At 40.3% G+C, this 22,343-nt stretch overlaps 1 protein-coding gene across 2 annotated transcripts; it reads left to right on the top strand.

The window, feature by feature from the left end:
- Positions 1–9,580: 9,580 nt before the first annotated feature.
- Positions 9,581–20,949, top strand: Cdca7 (cell division cycle associated 7). 2 transcript variants are annotated; one of them, XM_027946161.2, is made up of 10 exons: positions 9,581–9,693; positions 12,741–12,863; positions 13,282–13,518; positions 15,404–15,658; positions 16,119–16,202; positions 16,929–17,132; positions 17,511–17,648; positions 18,258–18,407; positions 18,831–18,967; positions 19,500–20,949. In XM_027946161.2, exons 1-10 carry the CDS (start codon positions 9,673–9,675, stop codon positions 19,528–19,530), a joined length of 1,380 nt encoding a protein of 459 aa, XP_027801962.2. In that variant the 5' UTR covers positions 9,581–9,672; the 3' UTR covers positions 19,531–20,949. The 2 variants fall into 2 exon arrangements, with proteins under 2 accessions (XP_027801962.2, XP_027801963.2); XM_027946162.2 differs by lacking the exon at positions 13,282–13,518.
- The last annotated feature ends 1,394 nt before the right edge of the window (positions 20,950–22,343 follow it).

The following is a 22,343-nucleotide window of genomic DNA, read 5'->3' as shown; positions in this document are numbered from 1 at the left end:
TTCTATAATTGTATAAAATAGATAAGCAATGATGATTTTCTATTAGTAGAAAAGATAATTATAAAGGATGTGGTCTGCTGGTCCTCTGGGACATTAACCAGCTATGTACAAAGATGATTATAGTTTCTAAGAATAATGTTTGAGATGGGGAGACAGAAACACAGTTGAGCGTAGGCCAATCACATTATTGGTAGAGAATCAGGTGAAGACCCATGAACTCTGAGAGCTTCTACAAACCCAAACCCCATTCCCCACATGAACAAGACACATTACAGCCTAATATTTGATCCTGGATTTTCATGAATCTCTTTTATTCCTCTTACTTGAGTCATCTCAGACAGGTTTCTGTTTTTCTTTTTCTGTAACCTGAACTGTCTTCTAGACACCACAGGCTTGAGATCCTAGGTTGAGATTTCTGAAGCTACTGTATAAGTATCTGCTGCTGGTCAAATGACAAGATTTCAGCCTTTTCTCTTTGTCTTTCTGGAATCTCCAGAGGTAATCCTGTGATTAACAATGATTCATTCTAACCAACTGGTATTTATTTATTTATATTTCTAATTTTTTTTTTTTTTAAATACGGTCTTGGTATGTTGTACAGGCTGGTCTGGAACTGGTCATGAACTTTCCTATTGCTCTATTTTTTGCTCCTACTTCAGCCTCCTGAGTAGCTGGTACTATCAGCATGTGCCATCACACCCTGATCAAATTGTGTTTAAAAGTCACTTTCCAGGGGCTGGGGTTGTGGCTCAGTGGTAGAGTGCTTGCATCACACATATGAGGCACTGGGTTTGATTCTCTGAACCACATAAAAATAAATAAATTAATTAAAGGTATTGTGTCCATCTACAATAAAAAATATTAAAAAAAAAAAAAGTCACTTTCCAGGCTGGGGACGTTGTGGCTCGGTGGTAGAGCACTTGCCTAGAATGCTTGAGGCCCTGGGATCAATCTGAATCACTGGAAAAAAAAAAAAAGCTTATTTCCCTATTCTTCTGACATAAAACATAGACTGCTATGGGATGACACTTTCTCTAACTTCTATGAATGTGACTGTGTTTAGAAAAGGTGTCTTTTGGAATATAATTAAATTTAAGAATCTTGAGATGAGATCATCCCCAAATCCAAAGAGCCCCAAATCCCTTGACAATTGTGTTATGTTCGAATTCGGAACCCCCAAAAGACCACCAGAGACCAGTATTGATATAAGCAGCAAAGAGGTGTTTATTGCCAGCTAGCTCGGTCCTCCACGCACACACACAGCAACTGGTGACGCTTAGAGGCCCCAAGTCCAGGGTTTGCAGCAGTTTTATTCACTCTTTGGGGAAGGCAGGGACTTCACATACATCATCGCATCTCTTAGCAAATCATCACACACCATGGGAAAATCATAAAACATGTTGTTCACTGGCGGGAACAAGTTGGGTTGTAAGGGTCCCGCGAAACGTCGGAGAAAGAGACCACCAAGTGACCACTCATGCAATTGGCAGAAGGGGGTTTATTGAACCAGCATGCTGGGGCTCCGTGCCCACTCAAGAAGGGAAAGCAGCCCAGAGCCCCAAGCAGGGGCTGAGCACTGCTTAAGTACACTTTTTGGGGAGGGCGGAGGGCTTTGTATACATCAGAACAAATCATCATGAGGCGTGGGAAAATTGAACAACAACTCCTAAACATGATTAGTTCATTCATTGGCGGGAACAGGTCAGGCTGGAGTGATAGGTCATTCCTAAGGAGGGGGTTACATTTAAACTGATTGGTCCAGGCCCTGCAATGCCTACGTGCGACCACACAGAGCCCTTATTAAACAACCAAATAGTCAGGGGAAATATTTACTGGGCAGTTCCAAGCATTGTCTTAACAGCTACAGAAATTTCAGGTTTTGCAGGTAGCATAGAAACCTAACAATACCTAATCCTTTACATTTTAACTCAGACCTTGCAGCTTAGAAACTTTACAACACCCGGTCTTTTACCCTTTAACTTTTACGCTTTAACTTCAATTTCTTTTACCCTTACAGGGTAAGGGTGATTGGTTAGTACAAGAGGGGAATTTGTTTGAACTGATTGGTTTAAGCCACGAGGGGAGTACGTGCTGAAGTACTTGGCTTCCCAACATGTTATCAAACACCATAAACTACTGGGAGGGTCATCTGGCACCCCAGGTATTTCCCTGTCTCATGCAGATTGGTGGCTGCTAGGGGGTTGCTATGGATCCCCACCTAGCCTGAGTCAGGGACACCTGGGGCCACAGACCTCTCCTGTTATTTGTAGATAAACAACTCAGCAGGGTGGGTATGTGCCTAGGAGTGCTCTGTGGGTCTTTCCAAGGACAAGGGTCACACCCCCTTCTGTAGGACAGGCCTTGAGGTAGAAGCTGCTGTTATATTTTGTGTTTTATTCAGAGACAGGGTCTCACTGAGTTGTGTGCCTTGCTTTTGCTGAGACTGGCTTTGAACTCACGATCCTCCTGCCTCAGTCTCCAGAACCACTGGCATTACAGGTGAGTGCCACCATGCCCAGCTTCATAGCTCTTTTATTTAATGCCTAAAGAAGTAGTTCATTCTCAATTATAATTACAGGAAGGATAAGTTCTGACATTTGGAATAGACTCATTCTGTGTACCTCTCAAAAACATCCCTTTTTAAATCTTTTTTTTTTTTTTTTTTTTAGAGAGAGAGAGAGTTTTTAATATTTATTTTTTAGTTATCGGTGGACACAACATCTTTGTTTGTATGTGGTGCTGAGGATCAAACCCGGGCCGCACGCATGCCAGGAGAGTGCGCTACCGCTTGAGCCACATCCTTAGCCCTCATAAACATCCCTTTGTATCAAATATTCCTTAGTGTTCTAAGAATCTAACTCAGATTGATTATCCTGTCAAGGTCATTTCCCTTCATCCTAAGTGACCCTCACCAATGGAGAGGGATGCCTGTTTTCACAAGGCTTGATTTCTATACACCTGGATGTTTTTCTGGATGTTTTTGTCACATTTCTTCCTGATGGCCCATCATGTAAATACATATTTGAGGGTGTAGAGATTATGTGCCATGATGGTGAAACATAATTATTTTTATTTTTTAAAAAATCACAACCCTTATACTGTTATAGTGATAAGAAACTATGAAAACTATGAATTATGATGACTTTAAAAGGTATTAATAATTAGATCACATTTCTTCTCTTCTCTAGAAAGCTGGGAGAGGGTGGGATTAGAATGTGTTCTCTTTACCATCAACATCTTTAACCAGACCTCATAAGTCTTTATGAAAAAGTTTTTTTGGTAGGTTTTAAAAAAATACTATGGTAAAATTCACATATCAGCACCAGGCATGGTGGCACACACCTGTAATCCCAGCGGCTCGGGAGGCTGAGACAGGAGGATCACGAGTTTAAAGCCAGCCTCAGCAATGGTCAGGCGCTAAGCGAGACCCTGTCTCTAAATAAAATACAAAATAGGGTTGGGGATGTGGCTCCATGATTGAGTGCCCCTGAGTTCAATCCCTGATACCAATAAAAAAAAAAAAAAAAATCACATGTCATAAAAATGACCATTTTACCTTTTTAAGTATACAATTCAGTAACAGGGAGTACATTCACAAGGTTGTAGACCATATCACTATACATTTCCAGAACTTTTTCATGATCCCAAACAGAATCTCTGTATCCATTAGACAATAATCCCTAATTCCTCTTCCGCTCCACTTTTATCCTACTTTCTATCTCAATGAATTTGCCCATTCTAGGCACCGCATGTAAGTGGAATCAAACAATAGTTGTCCTTCTGTGTCTGGTTTATTGTACTTAGCGAAATGTTTTTAAGTTTCACCCACATTATATTATGCATCAGAACTTCATGTCTTTTTAAGACTGAATAGTAGTTCATTGTATGCATATTATAAATTTATTTTTATTTATTTATCTGTGATGAACACTTGGATTATTTCTGTTAGTTATTATGAACAATTCTGCTGTGAACACTGGTGTACAAGTATCTGCTTGAGTTCCTGTCTTCAAATGTTTTGAGTATATACCTAAAGAAAGAATTGCTTTTCCCTGGGGCCCCTCACCAATATTTTACATTTCATTCACTCCAGAAATTAAACAATCTTCAAATGATTCTAAGTCTCCTTTTGGATAATAGTTAAACTTCCTTTCTCTGCAACGATTCTTTGCCAAAGAGTTGCTTAAAAGGAAAAATATTTGAGGAAGAAATCAATGACTCTGGTAAGCCACAACTAAGACAAATGCAAAGGACAGAGGTTTTTCACAACTTGTTTTGAGTACACTCCAGTTGTTCCCAAAGGGGGAGATGATCAGATTAAAAATAAACAAATAACTCTTAGGTAAATATGAACAAAAATTCTGCCAAGTGCAATTTTTTTTTTTAAGTTAGAGGGGAGTTACAGATGATTTAAAAAAAATGGGCAGACTTAAATTTTAGTTGTAATTTATCTTCCTTAATGTTAAAACTGACTGATTCAGTAATTAAAGCTTGAATTTACCTTATCCAAGGTACTTAACAGGGCCTGGAGTATAGCCCAATGGCACAGCTCTTGCCTAATATACATAAGGCCATGCACAAGACCTGGGTTCCATCCCAGGCACCACAGGGGAAAAAGGAAAAAGCCTTAAAAGTATTTAACACCTGCAGTTATGTACTTCACAATGGACAATGCTCATCCAAGAAAAAAGCAAGTATTTTCTCTAAAGATGGCCAGATTTGCATTCATTTTCCCATAGTCCTCTCTCTAATCAGGTATTGGATGTCAGCAAACTGACCTACCTAAGACACTGTTGACATATAATCAAAAGCAAACATACTGATATGGTTCTTGGGCTAGTACTTGTGAACTGAGCCTGGGTGGTAAAGGACTGGGCCCTCCCACCGAGTGGCTTCTGGCAATGGAAGCATAACTTGGGGGCTTTTAGGTTTCTTGCCTTTATGCATTCTGAAAGCAGGCACAGCAGAGGTAAATCTATAATTAGGGGGTTATTTAAAATAGAGATTTATGACCTGACAAACTGCCACCTGTCTGTACATGCCACAGTGAAAACTCTTTCCAGCCCTTTGTCTCCAGGGGTGTCTAGTCTATTCTAGGTCTCTGGTTTCCACTGGCTGCTGGGTTCATATTACTCTGTCTGAGCAGGGTGTGTGGACTGAGGTGTGTGCATAGCTACCCCGACATTAGCATTGTATTGAAATCTCATTTAAAAATGATACATCTTTCTCCATGTTGCATTCTTTGTCCTAAAACCAGTCATCCTGATAAAGTTTGACTTTAGCTCACCTCACTATACAAGTATTGAATGCTCAGAACCTTAAGGTCAAGTTTCAGACAACAGAAAATAGAATTCTTTGTGCAAGGTGAATAAAAGCTACAGGAAATACATGACAATCCTTAAAATTCGTAACAGCTCAAGCAATTCAAAGCTCTGTAACAGGAGACTGATATTTTAGAATGCTTAACACATTTAAGAGGGCTTGGTGGCACACACCTGTAATCCCAGCAACTGGGGAGGTTGCAGCAGGTGGATTGCAAGTTCAAAGCCAGCGTGGGCAAGGTAGGAAACCCTGTCTCAAAATAAAACATGAAAAGGGCTGGGGACAGGGGTAGTACCCCTGGATTCAATCCCCAGTACTGAAAAAAATAAAAAATTTGCTTGCAATCATTTTAGTTGGTAGTAAGTATTTACTGAGTACTTGTTGTATTTACAGCCTTTATATCAAATCCTGCCTGTATACATCAGGCATGTGTTTATAAAATGTCATTCCCTGTTATCTGCTGCTGAAGCCTGGGCCTCACTCTTTACCCACACACTGATTTTCCACCCATGCTTACTCACTGTGTGTCTTTCATTCAAAATAAAAATATATACCAGTGTATGATTAATACAGTGACTTAAAACCTTGAATTCCCATTTATTGGACCCTGTAAATGAAATGCATATTTCACACTATATATACTTGCAGGATACATTCTTTTCAAGACTTATTTATTTTTGTATGGGGGCTTGAACTCAGGGTCACTCAACCACTGAGCCACATCCCTAGTCCTTTTTTTGTATTTTACAAAATTTTTTGTATATTTTACACTAAAAATATAAAAGATACCCAAGTGCTCATATTTACCACTTTTCTATATTTGCTTCATACTGGTTTTATTTTTAATGAAAGCATTTATGATAGAGTCGAAGGTCCCACCCTCCCCTCTTTCCTCTTAGTAAACCTCTCCTCTTTGACCATGTTTTTGAAACTTTCACAACTTACATTGTATTTATTTATTTTTATATTTATTTTTTAGTTTTCGGCGGACACAACATCTTTGTTTGTATCGAACCTGGGTCACACGTATGCCAGGCAAGCGCGCTACCGCTTGAGCCACATCCCCAGCCCACAACTTACATTTTATTATTATTTTTGGCACTGGGGATTGAACTCAAGGGTACTCAGCCACTGGGCCACATCCCAAGCCCTATTTTGTATTTTATTTAGAGACAGGGTTTCACTGAGTTGCTTAGTGCCTCCCAGTTGCTGAGGCTGGCTTTGAACCTGCGATTCTCCTGTCTCAACCTCCCAAGCCGCTGGGATTATAGGCCACCATGCCTAGCCTAACATTCGTTTTTTAACTTATCGAAATGAGTACCTCTTTCATTTCCTTGCTCTTTATCTTGCTTCTGCTTTTCATCTTTTACTTTTCTTCTCAGAAGTGATCACACCTAAAATTGTCTTATGTGTTTATTTCTTCTCCTCCCACAGACTATAAAGGGTCTGGACTTTGCCTTCTGAGTACTCAGAACCTGTCTGGCTTATTAGCCTTCAATACTCTTGACTCTTGACGGAATGAAAAAATGCAGGTCCATCTGTATATGACTCACCACCGCACATTCTCTAAGGCAGTACCTTGGTCCTTCACAGCACAGCAAGAGATACATTTTATATAAAGTCACACACTTATACACAAAAGTGAAAGAAAAGTTTCAGGATACAACACTCACACTGCTCTCATATTCTATTTCACTGCAAAGACAGAAATACAAATGCTGCAGGATTCCACTTATGTAAAGTATCCAAAATAGTCAGTTTTACAAAATTGAAATGGAATAGTAGTTATCTAGGGCCGGAGAGAGAGAGGGAAGTGAGGATTTACTACTAATCATCAGGCATAAACTTTCAGTTAAGTAAGATGGATACATTTTAGAGATCTGCTTTTCAACACTGTAACTATAGTTAACAAAACAGTATACTTACAAATTTCTTAGGAGGGTAGATTTCATGTTAAGTGTTTCTTACCAACCACAATATAATAAAACTACTAAGGTAAATGAACACACACACACACACACACACACACACACACACACACACAGAATGATATAGAAAAATATGCTAGTTGCAAACTACTGAATTGATGTCACAATCCACCAACAGATTCAAACCTATTCTAGAAAAAACAGTTCTAGTTATATATCTTGAAATGCTGTTGCTGGGTTTTTACTAAATATTTCTGAATTGTTCTCTAATATTAAAAAAAATTACAGTACTAACATTATTGTGAGAGTTGCTTGAATCCTTACTCAAACTTCGTTTTATCAGACTTTATAGCTTTGCCAGTCAGAGCAAAACTGTATCTCCTTGTTTTAAGTTTTCATTTTCCTGATTACTAAAAAGAGTACATGTCTTTTTTAAAAAGATCAAAGAGCTTAGGCTGGTGTTGTGGCTCAGCAGTAGAGCAATCACCTAGCAAGTGGGAGGCCCTGGGTTGGACCCTCAGCACCACACATAATAAAATAAAGGTATTGTATCCAACTACAACTAAAAAATAAATATTCTTAAAAAAGAATCAGAGAGCTTATCTTTAAAAAGCATGTAAGCCAAACTATTATCTAATGCCTCAGGAGGACTAAGAATTTTCTTATCAGAGCTTTTCATAGGCAAAGTGACTTAATCTTCCCTAGTTTATGTGATTGGCAATTACAAATGCTAATATTTTTAATCTTAATGGCAGAAAACTATCTTCCAAGGACACTGCACTAAGGACAATTTTAATTCATTCATTTAGTTGTTCATTCATTCAACAAATATTTATTACTACCAGTAATTTCACCAGACAGACCAACAGCTTCTCCTCCTGGCCCCTACTTTCCAGATCTTGAATTCTTTGGCTCTTGCACAGAGACAAGGTGACCTTTGGGCAGGAGTGTTTAAGAAAAGCTCTAAGACTCCTCCCAATCCATTGTTCTTATGCATTATTTATTTATAGGTTGTATCTTTCATATATCCAGAGAGGCACTCAGTGGGTCCTCCCATGCTGTTAACTACCAAGGAATTAGTCCCTACAGAAAAAATTTGAAATGCTGGGGAAATGCGAACGTTTTCACTTCAAGCACTTTTTAAAATTTAAAGTCATAATTAGGGGCCTTTTAAAACAACCCAAATTCTTGCTGTTTCTTCTCAAAGCAAGTTTTTTGCTCTTTACAAAAAAAAAAAAAAAAAAAAAAAAAAAAAAAAAGGCTGGGCGCAGTAGTGCACGCCTGCAATCCGAGCGGCCCTGGAGGCGGAGGCAGGAGGACCACCAGTTCAAACCCAGCTTCAGCAAAAGCGAGGCCCTAAGCAACTCAGTGAGACCCTGTCTCTAAATAAAACACAAAGGGGATGTGGTTTACTGGTCAGTGCTCCGGAGTTCAATCCCCAGTATCCACCCCACCCATACACAAACAAAAGCCTCACACTTTACTTTGTCGCCTTGCCTGGTTTGATTCAAAGGGCATTACAAATATCTGACTCAGTTAATCCTAATCCTGACGGAAGGAAATATCTCTAAGCCATGTTAATATAGCCTGCAGCTTCTATCTCCAACGGATATTCTCTAAAATCTTTTTTAATTTTTTTTAAATCCCACTTAAAGGTCTTCACTAAACTGCAGGGACTGTTTTTAACTTTGAATACTACAGGTCTTAAGTAAAACAAGTCAACTTCCTGCGCTTTCTGGAAAGGTCGGGATTTAAATCATTTAAGTGCTTTAGACAATGGTGTGGTTACCAGATAAAGAGGGGCTACACCTAAAGGTGGTACTTTAGGCTACACCTAAAGGTGGTACTTCGGCTTATAAAGGGTGGTTCCTGTTGGATTCTTTGATATACATATGTTTTAATTATGTAAACCACAAGGTGCAAGGGAAGTGGCCAGTGCCCAACGCGTAAACCGATCTCCTGCGCCGCTCTCCAAAAATCCCAGTCTCGGCTTTCCTCCCCAACCACGGAATTCATGCAAATCAGTTTTCTAACCCCGGGGCAATACGAACTACTTTCGCGCCACTCGTTCAGGACCGTGTAGCTGTGTAGAGAGCATCGTCCTCACAGCTCCCAAAGAGTCACTTTTTCAAAGGTAATTTTAGGAGTCACCAAGGCTATCCTTTGAGCTCAGAATAGGTGGAGGGCCAAGGTTTTTTATCTGGGCTTGAGTAGATCTCGCGCCCGGTCGGGTTGTTAGCTAATCTTGCAGGACCTGCACCACAACGCGGGAAAGCCGGCTCGAGCCCCGCCCCTCCGAGCCCAGGTTGGAGCGCCCCTCCTGCCAGCAGCTCGGCTCCCTCTGCAGCTCCTCTGTAGGACCGCGGCGCGTGGCTGCTCGGCTCACCCGGCTCGGAGCACAGCCTGGGTGCCCGCCGCCAGCATGGAGGGTCGCCGCGTGCTGGTGAGGGCTGGGCGGGCGAACCTGAGGGGCGGGTGCTATGGGGGCTGGACGCGAGCGGGCTGGAGGCTACACCCCCCGAGTGCGCCGCGGAGTGTGCTTATCAACTGGTGGTCGCCCTGGGCGTCGCCCTTTTGGGCAAGTCTTGGATTTTTGTGCTGCTGGGGGAATTTAGGGCCAGTGGCAAACCCGCCGGCGTGCGCACCGGCGTGCGGATGGTTGCGGAGAAGAGAGCTGTTTGTAGGATGGTTGGCCACGCTGGGGAGCCTCCGCACGTGTGCCAGAGATGCACGTGCGCCTGCCAGAGGCCGGGACTGGCCGGACTCGGGGCACACGCTCGGCAGCCGCCAGCCCAGCTGTCCTGTATGCAGCTCCTGGGCCAGTGAGGGCCGTGGGATGCGCATCCTCGGTGGCTACTTCTAACTGCTGAGCGTCTTGCAAACGCATCTTTTTAGAAGTTGGGTTGTATACGGGAGAAGTTTTGTTTTGTCCCAGATAGTGGTTAATTGCAGTTTAAGGGCTGGATAATCCAAACCATTTGCGACCATTTACTCATTCCTCACTTTCTTCTCTCACCTCCCAACCTCAATTCGCAGTAGTGAGTTGCAAGCAATGAAACGGTACTGTTTGCTCTAACGGAAGCCAGAATGTAGGCCTGCCCAGGAAGCGGATAGTAGAGTGGGGGTTGGGTGGAAAGGAAGAGAATGACTGCTTAAAATAAATAGCAGGGGTTAAGGACCCACGTGGGGGAGGCTGGGATGGGTGGGAGGGGGCGTGGTTTCAGCCTGGCCGTCGGCCGGGTGGCACTGGGCTTGGGCTTCCAGAATGAAGAAAGCCACGTGTTAGCTGAGCTTTGAATCTGATTTAACTGGGTTGGTGTTTGGGCCACCCTGTGATTTGAGTAATACCCTCTGAGTTTTAGTTTCCTCATTTGTTTAGTGAAAGTAACGATAGCACCTTTGTTGCAAAGACTTAGAGCGGACTTAACGTAGTGCCTGGTATGTAATACAAAACCCAGTATAAATGGTATTAGTTGTTCTGCTTGCCAGAAAAGTTCATGTCTGTCATGACCATTTGCTCTGTCTCTGTCTTTTCCTCCCAAAGTACATTTGCCAGGTAAATAACTCTTGGCACGCGCTGACTTGTTAAATCTTCGCTTGTCTTTCCCTGACAGCTCCAGTAAAATGCCTCCCTTGAGGCTGCCTTGGGCCTCTCATGGCTTGCAGGTAGATTGGTGAGAATACCTGAAGTAATGCATAGAGCACTGCTGTTTTAAGAGATTGCAGACTTGAGTTTTTCCAGCCCTGTGATCTTGGGCAGTCTTTTCCACCTTCCTGGGGCCATGAATTGCTTCCGCTGAAAATTGGGGGAGGGGTTTTTGCGATATCTTTCTGCTCCTAACATGAATTGTATACATTTACATGTAACCTTTTATATTTTGTAGCTCTGCCTGTTACCATGTTTTCCTACCTTGCTAAAAGGTCAAAAGACAGAAACTTCCTAAGAGGATTGAATGGCATTCTCTTAGGGGCATAGGGAAATTACTATGGAAATTCTTGCCAGTAATTTGCAAGAGACTGAAATGTGGAATGTGGAGTGAAGGTGATCAAGAATGTTCTTTCCATGACTGGGGATGTGGCTCAGTCAGTGGTGGAGCACTTGCCTAGCATGTGTGAGGTCCTGAGTTCGATTCTCAGCACTGCATATAAAAATATTTTTTTTTAAAAAAAGAATGTTCTTTTGATTCACCTGACACCTCACATCTTAGCATTGTTTTGTGAGACAGCAAAGTTGACTTTCAAAGATTTGGGTGTAAGGACTCAACTGTTATTCCATGGTCTTACAGAAAGAAAATAGAAGCATAGAAACTAAAGCAATGCTTAAAGTCTCCATAAAGACTAAGAAATGGTAGAAACTACTACTCTTTTTACAAAAGTTAGATCCCAGTTGTGTTTTCTCATGAACAATGCAAGACTGTTCATTGAATGAGTGAAGCGTTTTTTCATATTTACCAATAATTTGCATGTTATCAAAGGACTTTAAAAAACAAAACAAAAAACCCTCAAGTCCCCTGCCCTCCCAGACTATCTAACTCAGGGCCTCCTGTTTGCCAGGCAAGTGCTCTACCACTGTGCTATACCCCCAGCCTAAAGTACTTGAGTCTTTTGTGTGTGTGTAGTGCTGGGGATTGAACCCAGGGTCTTGTGCTTGTGAGATGAGCATTCTATCAACTGACAATCTATGGTAATAGAGTGCTAAAATAGAATCAGGTACTCTGCCTAGGTTTGGAGTGCTAGTTGAACTATAACTTGATTTTTTAAAAAAATACTTATTGAGTTGTAGATGAACACATAGTATCTTTATTTTATATGTGGTCGTGAGGATCAAACCCAGTGCCTCACACATGTGAGGCAAGCACTTTACCACTGAGCTATAGCCCCAGCCCCTAAGACTTGATTTCTTATACCATTTGATTTGTAAAGACTTGTGCTGAAATCATACTCCTCCTGATGGGAATGCGGCCTGTTGGGAAGCCTGCCATCTTGAAGTAGAGTTCCTGACCGATTTCCATAGTTTGGAAAATTAGCATCACAGTACAGAGCCTAAAGCTTACATCAAAAAAGACCTCATTAGCTTGATTTTGGCTGAGGGAGAAAAATCGCTCAGGCATTTTGTACTTTTGAAATTTTCTTTTAGTAGTGCTATTTAATTTTTAAAAGTGAGGTTGGATTTTAAAAGTTTAGCATTAAGCTCCTGTGGGGCTCATTATAATGCTAAGAACTTGGGCATTTAAGGTTGGGAAGAGGTAGCTCAGAAGATGTTTGAATAAATTGATAAATATCACTAAAATTGTCTCCAAAGGGATAACGTAGAATTTGACCTGGTTTTGAAGATATTTATAGCAATTGCAAATCTTCCTTTTTCTCTGTATAGTATGAGAAATGGACATACCTACTTTGCTGTTTAAACCTACTAAACTCAAAAGTGATGTCTTTAGTTGGATACTATAGTAAACATCCACTTAATAGTATTGCCATTTCCATTTGCAGCAAAAGGATCTCAGAGTAAAGAACTTAAAGAAATTCAGATATATGAAGTTGATTTCCATGGAAACCTCGTCATCCTCTGATGACAGTTGTGACAGCTTTGCTTCTGATAATTTTGCAAACACGGTAAGTGCTGCCTGAGAATAAACAGAATTGAGTCTGCAGTGCTCAAAATGCCCCAAATGCTTTGTGCGTGATTAAAACTGCTTGCTTTTTGCCTACATTTCTATACAGCCGTTATGAAAATACAGTATGCACTGTAATTTCATTTCACTTTTTGCTGTGGTTCTAGGTAGTAATTGTTGGAGATAGATTAGCTACTTATTCTATCCTTTTGAAATGTCGCCTAACCTAACATGCCTGATGATTTGCCATAACAACTTAGAAATCATTTGTAAACCTCAGAACCATTTTTCTTTGTAACAAAAGCTATTCTCTTGTAGTGCACTTGTAAATGTGATTTGCTCTCTGCACGGTTTATGGAAAATTGGTTCTTGAAAAAGAAAAAAAAATGTACAACCACATTTATTTATTTATTTTACAGAAACCTAAATTCAGGTCAGATATCAGTGAAGAACTGGCAAATGTTTTTTATGAGGACTCTGATAATGAATCTTTCTGCGGCTTTTCAGAAAGTGAGGTGCAAGATGTGTTAGACCATTGTGGATTTTTACAGAAACCAAGGCCAGATGTCACTAACAAACTGGCCAGTATTTTTCATGCCGACTCTGATGATGAATCATTTTGCGGTTTCTCAGAGAGTGAGATACAAGATGGAATGGTGAGTTTGAGAGTTTCACCAATGTCAAGAAGTAAGATTTTAGAGGCATGGCACACTTGCTTTTTTTAAAATTTTTTTTTCTTATGATTTTTCCCTTTAGTCATGCCAGAAGATTTTGTTGACCTTTTTAAAATTTTGAGTATTTTCTTCATGTCTTAAAGCAGTTTTTCTAATGTAGTCCTACTTTGAAGTCTAAAAACATTTTGTAGGGCCTGACAGTCTTAGAAACTTGTAAACTAAAGTTGGCCAACCTCCCAATTCTCATTGTCACAGAGATCCAGAGGAAATACACACATCCTAAAGATCAGCTACATTGACATTTACATGCAGGTGCCCAGCCCTGTACCTGGCAGAGATCAGGCCTTTGATAATAGCTAGTTTCCAGAGTTAGATTATTACCTGAATCCCAAGAATGTGTGAGGACTCCTATACAAGAGCTCAAGTGCATACAAGGACAAGTAGAATCCTTTCTGCTTCTGAATTTGCAACTGGATAGTCTTTTCCTGTGCTTGTTCTGTCCTCTTTAAGCTCTGTCACCTTGCTCAGACTGATGCTGCTGCTTCTCTACTTGACCCCATACCCTGAGCACACCATGTAATTCTGCAAACATTTTCTTGTCCCAGAGACTTTTTCCAAAGGAAGATGTGTTATTAGAATCAGGTGCATGCTCTTCAGCTCACTGTGGTCTAAGATGGGTCCACTGCCTGTGGGTCACCACTTGAGTAGCACTGAGTGACAGCGCTTGCCCCATGACTGTTTTATCACTGTCTATTCATCCTAGTATGTGTTTGCTCTAATAAGTGATGTTGAGCTACCTTGGCACTTAGGAACATTTTATCACAGGGACCATTCTGTAAATCTGGATGTGACCTGTTGTCAATGCCCTGAATAATTTCTGCTCAATGTTTCAGTTTTTTATAGACACTACCTCTTGTGATTAATATAATGTCTATTGATTAAAAGTGCTAAGGATTCATGAAAGATTTTTGTTTAGTGTTCCTCTATCCATGAACAGTACTAAGAACTGTTTGTTGGGATTTGAGAAACATTTATTTGTTGGTGCTGGGGTTTGAACACAGAGCGTCATGCATGCTGAGTGTGCACTGTACCACTGAGCCACACCCCTAGCTCATTAAATGTTTGAGCCAGGTGAGGTGATGTAAGACCCTGTCTCAATTAAATAAAACAAGAAGCTGCATGCCTATAATCCCAGTGATTTGGGAGGCTGAGAAAGGAGGATGGCAAGTTCGAATCCAGCCTTAGCAACTTAGCAAGGTCTTAAGCAGCTTATCAGGTCTATGTCTTAAAACTAAATAAGAACAACAAAAAGTTGGGATGTAGCTCAGTGGTAAAGTGTCCCTGGGTTCAAGCTCTAGTAACAAACAAATAAAAAAGGGCTGAGAATGTATCTCAGTGATAGAGCACACCTATGTTCCATTCCTATCACCCTCCTCCCAAAAAAAGTGGACAGAGAATTGAGACATCTTAATATAGTTTAATGTATTGCCATAAGGATTGAAACCACGTTTATGAGAGAATACAGTTGTTCCTCCAAGAATTCTATTTAAATGCAGAAAGAATTTTTTTTTTTTAAGAAATGAAAAAGAGCAGGAGTTTTCACATTTTAAAAACTGATTCTGAACCATCCAAGAGCCTATAAAGCACAGATTCAGAACAGTGTGTCCCAGATAAGCTACATGTAGCCAAACTATAATCAGATTGTTCCATTTACTTGAGCAATTCTTGATTTTGTTACCCAGCGCTGTCAGTTCATTTATATTTTGTTTGTTAAAGTGTCTTTTGTTCAGAAGTGATTTTATACTCACACTGATGCAACTTGTCTGCCCATCAAGTGATTAATGACTCAATTGCTCTCATTAACTAGAGATCGCAGGCAAACCGGGAAGGCTGTAAGACCCGCAGCCAGTATAGGACCCGCAGCCAGTACAAACTTTCTGGACCTCTCAGGGTGGCGATGAAGTTCCCAGCACGAAACACCAGGAGTGCAGCCAACAAAAAAGTGGCACCCCCCAAGCCCTCAGAGAATTTCACGATTGATTCCAATTCTGATTCAGAAGATGAAAGTGGCATGAACTTTCTTGAGAAAAGGGCCTTAAATATAAAGCAGAACAAAGCAATGGTATGTAATAATTTTGAACATGTCAGAACTAACTTTCCAACTTTTCTCTAAGCAATTTGTTACTTAGACTCGTTTCTTTATTTTCTGTGTAGCTATGAAGTCTTCATGATGGGGGATATAGCCCAGTGATAGAGCAGTCTTGCATCTCATGTACTCCCTTCCCCCCAATTTTTTTCCCCTCAAACTGCTTCTTTTAAAATCTATTAAGCACAGAGGTGACATCAGAAACTCTTTTTGAATTTGTTGACTTAAAGCTGCTAGTGTAGTTTTCACAAATAAGTTTCTCATTTTCAGGTTTGTTTTTTTTTGTGTGTGTGTGTGTGTATGTGTGTGTGTGTTGCTGGGGATTGAACCCAGGGCCTTGTGCATGCAAAACAAGCACTCTCCCAACTGAGCTATCCCCAGCCCCTTCAGCACTTATTTTAACCAAGAATTTCTATTTAATTTCTTCCCTTTTTAGCTTGCAAAACTCATGTCAGAATTAGAAAGCTTCCCTGGTTCCTTCCCTGGAAGACGTTCCCTCCCAGGCCCAAGATCAGTAAATGTAAGTCCTTGTTTGTATAGTATTGTTTTGGGCAAGCCTAGGACAGATTTGTGTGAGATTTTAAAATGCAGTTTCCTATTTGGTCTTCTAGATGGTCAAAGGGTAACTTGAAGACTCTTTTTGGTAGCTCTGGATTACAGCTCCTACTGCCTGTGGAGCTCATACCCTTTTAGAGTGGCTATTTCCCTCCTTCCCAGTTAGGCAAAGCCCTTTAGTATGGTGAGGATTAAAGGCTTGTTTCAGCTTTAGCACATTTCTTCATGGTAGATGGGTGATTGATGTATTTAAAATCCAAGAGTGAGGGGAAAAAAAGGAAAAAGTTCATCAGCTCATGGCCCAATATCATGTATGATGGTTTCCTGAAAATGAAGCTCAGACAACTGTGATAACAAAAGAAAAGTCTGCTTTATACTGACTCCCATGAGGAGGAGGAATGGCAGCCAATAAAGAAGGGGAAAAGGAAACCAAACACTCTACGCAATGTAGAGTGTGGGTGCAGAGCTCAGGCGGAATCAGAGAGAAATTTTTGTTGGAACAGGAGGTAAGTTTTTTTTTTTTTCATTAAGTAGAGTAATACATAGACTGATTTGAGAGAAAATGGGCTTAAAATTCCAAAGACCATAATATGGATTTAGGGGCTCATTCTCTATGTAATGTGACATTTTTCCAAAGGGTTGCCTCTTTTTGTTATGGAATGAATGGGTGCCTCCTGCATGTATTTTTCAGCAGTCAAAGACACCCCGAAGGCGTACATTCCCAGGTGTGGCTTCCAGGAGGAACCCCGACCGGAGAGCTCGTCCTCTGACTAGGTCAAGGTCCCGGATCCTGGGGTCCCTTAGTGCTCTTCCCACAGAAGAGGAGGAGGAAGAAGAGGAAGATGATAAGTTTATGCTGGTGAGAAAGAGGAAGACTGTGGACGGATACATGAACGTGAGTTCTCCACATTGGTACTCACTCCTCTGTTTTACTTCTTCTGTTGGCCCTGTTTCGTGAACACACAGCCTCAACACCAATTATGATACAATTTAAATGTTTTTCATGAACCATCCATAATTGTTAATGTCACATAAACTTACTTGATTGCGTTAGCAGATGAGAGGTAGTTCTGCTTTTCTAATTGTAGGAATCAATTCCATAATGTTGTCCAGTTATCCTTACACTAAACTTACAACTTGCCCGCTCTCCATGAGCAAGAGGCATTTTCCAGGTTGAATTTTCTGTACAGAATAATTACAAATCAAGTATCTAAAGATTCAAAACTGGAGAGAGCCAGTAAGGAACTCTTGTTTCATGCTTCTTGTTTCTCAGGATGATGATACGCCCAGAAGTCGGCGCCCAGGATCCATGACCCTTCCGCATATAATTCGCCCAGTGGAAGAAATCACAGAGGATGAGTTGGAGAACATCTGCAGCAACTCTCGAGAGAAGATATATAACCGTTCACTGGTGAGAGCCTCTAAATTGTGTTTGGAAATGTAAATATCCATGAGAGGAGGGACAGCTTCTGTCCCTAGAGTGGTGCTCATGTTCTAAAGGTCTGGGCATGAGGGATGCCCTCTGTCACTTGAATTATCCTGGTAAATATGAAGTAGTTTAGAAATTTATTTATTTGACTCATTTATTGTGTATCTATTGTGTACATGGATACGTATACATGTGGGTGTTACAGTGGTGGGTGTGTTAAAGATAAAAATATATTGGAGCTGGATTTTTTTTTTTTAACTATGTTAAGGATTGAACCCAGGGCCATGTGCATATTAAAATAGGCAAGTGTTCAAATGCTATGTCTCTAGCTCCAAAAAAAAAAAAAAGATGTTTTAGTTATAAGAACTATTGCACCTGCCAATCATCCTGCTTGAGATACTTTTTGTGCCCTGGCATATACCTACGTATAGAGATATGAAATAAGATTCAAAGACAAAATGTGAGGATCGAATCCAGTGCCTCACTCATGCTAGGCAAGCGCTCTACCACTGAGCCACAACCCTAGCCCCAAGGATATTTCTCTACATAAAGCTGTGTTTTCATGTCTTCTTATTTGCTCTTTATTGGTAGGGATCTACTTGTCATCAGTGCCGACAGAAAACCATTGATACCAAAACAAACTGCAGAAACCCAGACTGCTGGGGCATTCGAGGCCAGTTCTGTGGTCCCTGCCTTCGAAACCGTTATGGTGAAGAGGTCAAGGATGCTTTGCTAAATCCAGTAGGTGCCTTGGAGAAAGGGGTTTGTCATGGGGGCTTGAAGGTCAGCCACAAGCTGATAAAGCCAGAAGAAGGGTAGTAGGAAGGGATTGAGGCCCTAGAGTTTTGAGATGCTCTTTTGGGGGAGTCAGATTAATTCAGTGTTAGTGCTGCACAGGTACGAGCCCTATCCAGAGTGCTCAGACCCAGCTATTCAGAGAAAGTTGACCCTATTTATTCCTGGAAGTTGTGTAACTGTCTTTCCTGAATTTTTTAAGGAAACAATGGGCATGACTCATGCATATTAGCTATTTTATGACTTCTTTTAATCTAAAAAATGGATTAATGATACCCACATTAAATAAAAAGATGAAATAAAATGGAGTAGATAGTATGGGGAAAGTAAGGCTTGATTTCATGGTGTTTTTACACAATGCTCTTTCAGAACTGGCATTGCCCACCTTGTCGAGGAATCTGCAACTGCAGCTTCTGCCGCCAACGAGATGGACGGTGTGCAACTGGGGTCCTTGTGTATTTAGCCAAGTATCATGGCTTTGGGAATGTTCATGATTACTTGAAAAGGTAATGGCAATTATTTGTCTTTCTTCCACACCTGAATCTTGGATTCGTTTATGGATCTTAATACAAAGATCCATAATACAAAAAAGATCTTAATACAAAAAGATAATATGAACCAAGGAGGGTCGGGGAATATAGCTCAGGGATAGAAATGGTTACCTCATGTGCAAGACCCTGGGTTTGATCCCCAGCAGCACCAAAACCAAAGACTATAATGGGTATAGTATAGGTAGTGTTAGAAAGGGTATATTGGTTTTTTTGGGGGGGAATGGTGCTGGGGATTGAACCCTGTGCATTCAAGGCAAACACTCTACCAACTGAGCTATATCCCTAGCCTGGAAACAGTATATCTTAATCTGGGTTGTAGTGACTGGGTGGCCGATGTGTAAAGTTCAGGTTGAACACTTGATGTATGTACTTGACCATATATGTGTTATATAACTCAAAACATGTTTTAACAGTTGAATTTGGCTTTCAAAAGAGAATTCTTAGATCACGGACTATATCCTAATATGTCCCCCTTTCTCTTTCACAGCCTGAAACAGGAATTTGAAATGCAAGCGTAATACCCACCAGATGCTGGCCTTCTGCTTCTCACACCGCCCTTAAAGTTCTCGGTTTTGTCATTGATTAAGAGTCTTGACGATCAGTCTGCCTTATGGGAAACTCAGTCAAGTTCATCTCATTAGACTGGCACATATTTCTGGAACATCATGGGAGACATGTGGCTGGTTACACTTCATCCTCCTGTAGTTTCTCCTCTGCTTCCCCTGGACCCCATCACATAGCCCCTCTCTCTTTTTCCAGGAGTCCTCTCTAGTCACTTAGTTTCAGAATTCTTTTTAAATCAGAGTTTTAACAGCATATTTGATTTAATTGGTGTTGAAATAGCCCTGAAATCTACCCATAAACCCTGAGCACTTAAAAACACGGTATAAAAATACTAACTGTTCTGTCGAGTTCCAGAGAGCAGCCCTCTGACTTGTTTATACAAAAACAATGGTTATGACTTTAATGTTCACACTAATTGACATTTTTAACAGAATCAAGGCATGAAAATCTTAGAACAATGTGGAAAAACTAGTAATTGTTGGGAAATGAAGTATATTACTGTGTGTGAATGCCTCTCATGAGAATACCAGCATGTATTGTGGTTACTATATAACTTGTCACAGTTGAGACTTTGTTGCCTCTGATTTCTTCCACCCTAAAGTGAAGTGGTGCATCCTGTTTACAATCTTCCAAAGGTCTGTGGGCAATAAGACACTGCACTACTTAAAACAATTGTCTTAAGAGAAATTCTGGGAATTTAGGATGGGGAAACCTCAGAGTAGTCTGATATAAATTCTTGCTGTAAAAGTTTTTAGAAACTTGATAATAACTAGACTATTGTTCTTTGCAGTTTCTTATATTATCCCTGGGTGTTGCTGTGTACAGGGATTTTTTTCAGGTTTTAAGCATTTTTTTATAACAATGAGAAGTGCCTTTTCAAAGATGAATAATTTTCAATGGTTTTTTAACTTGGTATCTCTGCCATTGTAGTTTCTGGGCAGATTTCTTGGAATCTTAAATTGTAATTCAGCCTTATTAGGTATGTAATTGGGACGCTTTAAATGTTTAGAGGTTATGCAAATTGGTACTTACTTGGAGTCTGTCTGTGTGGTGCTGGGGATTAGAACCCAGAATCTTGTTCCTGGCCAAGCCTATATTCCACTGAACCACATCCCCAGCCTGTTGTTTGGAAAATTTGGGTTGTTAAAAAAGATTTTGTCTTTTTCTTTCCTTTCACATAAATCATTATATGGTAGAAGTGGAATTTTAAGTGTTTGTGTGTCCAGTGTATTGCATGTATAGCCTGTTGCTGTACCCTTTCAGAGTTTGATGCTTAATTGGACTTTGAATCAATAAGTGTAAATATAGCTTTTGAGCTGTAATACTTTTATACAAAGGTTTTTATTTTAATAGTAAAACATTTTGTCATAAAATGTCTTTTTTTTTTTTAATAATGTCTTCCTCATATTTACACAAATGTCATTTAAACTTTACTTTAGAAGTTTCCCTCTTGGCTTGTTTCTGAAGGTTAAGGGCTACCCTCTCTTGAGCAGTGTCTTTCTTGGTAATGTGACTAGTACCTGTGATCAGAAAGTGGACTAAGGCAACCATGTCACCTGATTGAACACAATATGCTCTCAGGAAATTACACAGTATTATTTTTTTCCTTTATTATATACTGCCCCAGGAACTAATGGTGATTTTGCAATACTTGGCGGCTTTTATCAATCATTTGAATATTAAATGCTTGCTGTTCCCTGAGGCCTGTTCCAGGACTTGAGTACCAGAAGACACAAAAGTACTGATCTAAAAGCTTGAATAACCCAGATTTTTAGATCAGGGATTGGCAAACCACAGCCTGGGTCAGATCTTGCTATAGCCTAGCTTCTAATGGTGCATATGTAATTTTTCCCCCCACATTTTTAAAGGGTTGCTGTCTTTTTTTTTTTTTTTTTAAACTTTCTTTACAGTAAATTTTATTTTTTTTAATTTGTTTTAATTACACGACAGTACAATGATCTTGACATCTTACATTTGAATCAAATGGGGTATAATTTCTCATTCTGAGTGTACAGGTTGCAGAATCACATTGGTCATGCAGTCAGGTATGTACATACAGCAATACTAGTGTCTATTTTATTCTGTTGTCCTTCCTATCCCCCCTTCCCCTCCCCTCCCATCACTTCTCTCTACCCAATCTAATGTGACACACTTATTTTTCTTTTTCCTTTTCCCTCACATCATCATACATGTAATCTGTATAACGATGAGGGTCTCCTTCCTTCTTCCATGCAATTCCCCTTTTCCCCCCACATTTTTAAAGGTTTGCTGTCTTAAAAAGGTGGGAGACAGGCATTGTTCTCAAAACCTAAAATATTTATAGCCTGGAGCTTTACGTAAAAAGCTGACCATGTCCTACACCACACTGTGTGAGAAGCTATATTTACTTAAACACACCTGGAGAGCCAAAAGACCAAGCCAAAAGAAGTTGTAAAACTAAATTGATATTTCTTCATAAATTCTTGGAATCTTAAATTGTAATTCAACCTTGTTAGAGATGTAATTGGGAAGCTTTAAATGTTTAGAGGTTATGCAAATTGGTACTTATTTGGAGTCTCTGTCTGTGTGGTGCTGGGGATTAGAACCTAGAACCTTGTTCCTGGCCAAGCCCATATTCCACTGAGCTACATCCCCAGCCTGTTTGGAAAATTTTAGGTGTTAAAAGATTTTGTCTAGTAGAGGAACTAAGGTAAAAATCTAAAAATAATGTCCTAAGGGGGATGAAGGAAAGAAAACAGGTGTTAATTCTTATCAGACCTTTTCAATC

Source organism: Marmota flaviventris, chromosome 11 (assembly GCF_047511675.1).
Source record: "Marmota flaviventris isolate mMarFla1 chromosome 11, mMarFla1.hap1, whole genome shotgun sequence".
Taxonomy (NCBI): Eukaryota; Metazoa; Chordata; class Mammalia; order Rodentia; family Sciuridae; genus Marmota; species Marmota flaviventris.
Note: the sequence above shows the minus strand (reverse complement) of the source record. Positions and strands in the feature narration are given on the sequence as shown.

Coding starts and splice junctions, on each gene's coding strand:
- Cdca7 (XM_027946161.2), top strand. CDS start 9,673: ATGGAGGGTCGCCGCGTGCTG. Junction 9,694..12,740: donor TGGAGGGTCGCCGCGTGCTG/GTGAGGGCTGGG, acceptor TTCCATTTGCAG/CAAAAGGATCTCAGAGTAAA. Junction 17,649..18,257: donor AGATATATAACCGTTCACTG/GTGAGAGCCTCT, acceptor CTTTATTGGTAG/GGATCTACTTGTCATCAGTG.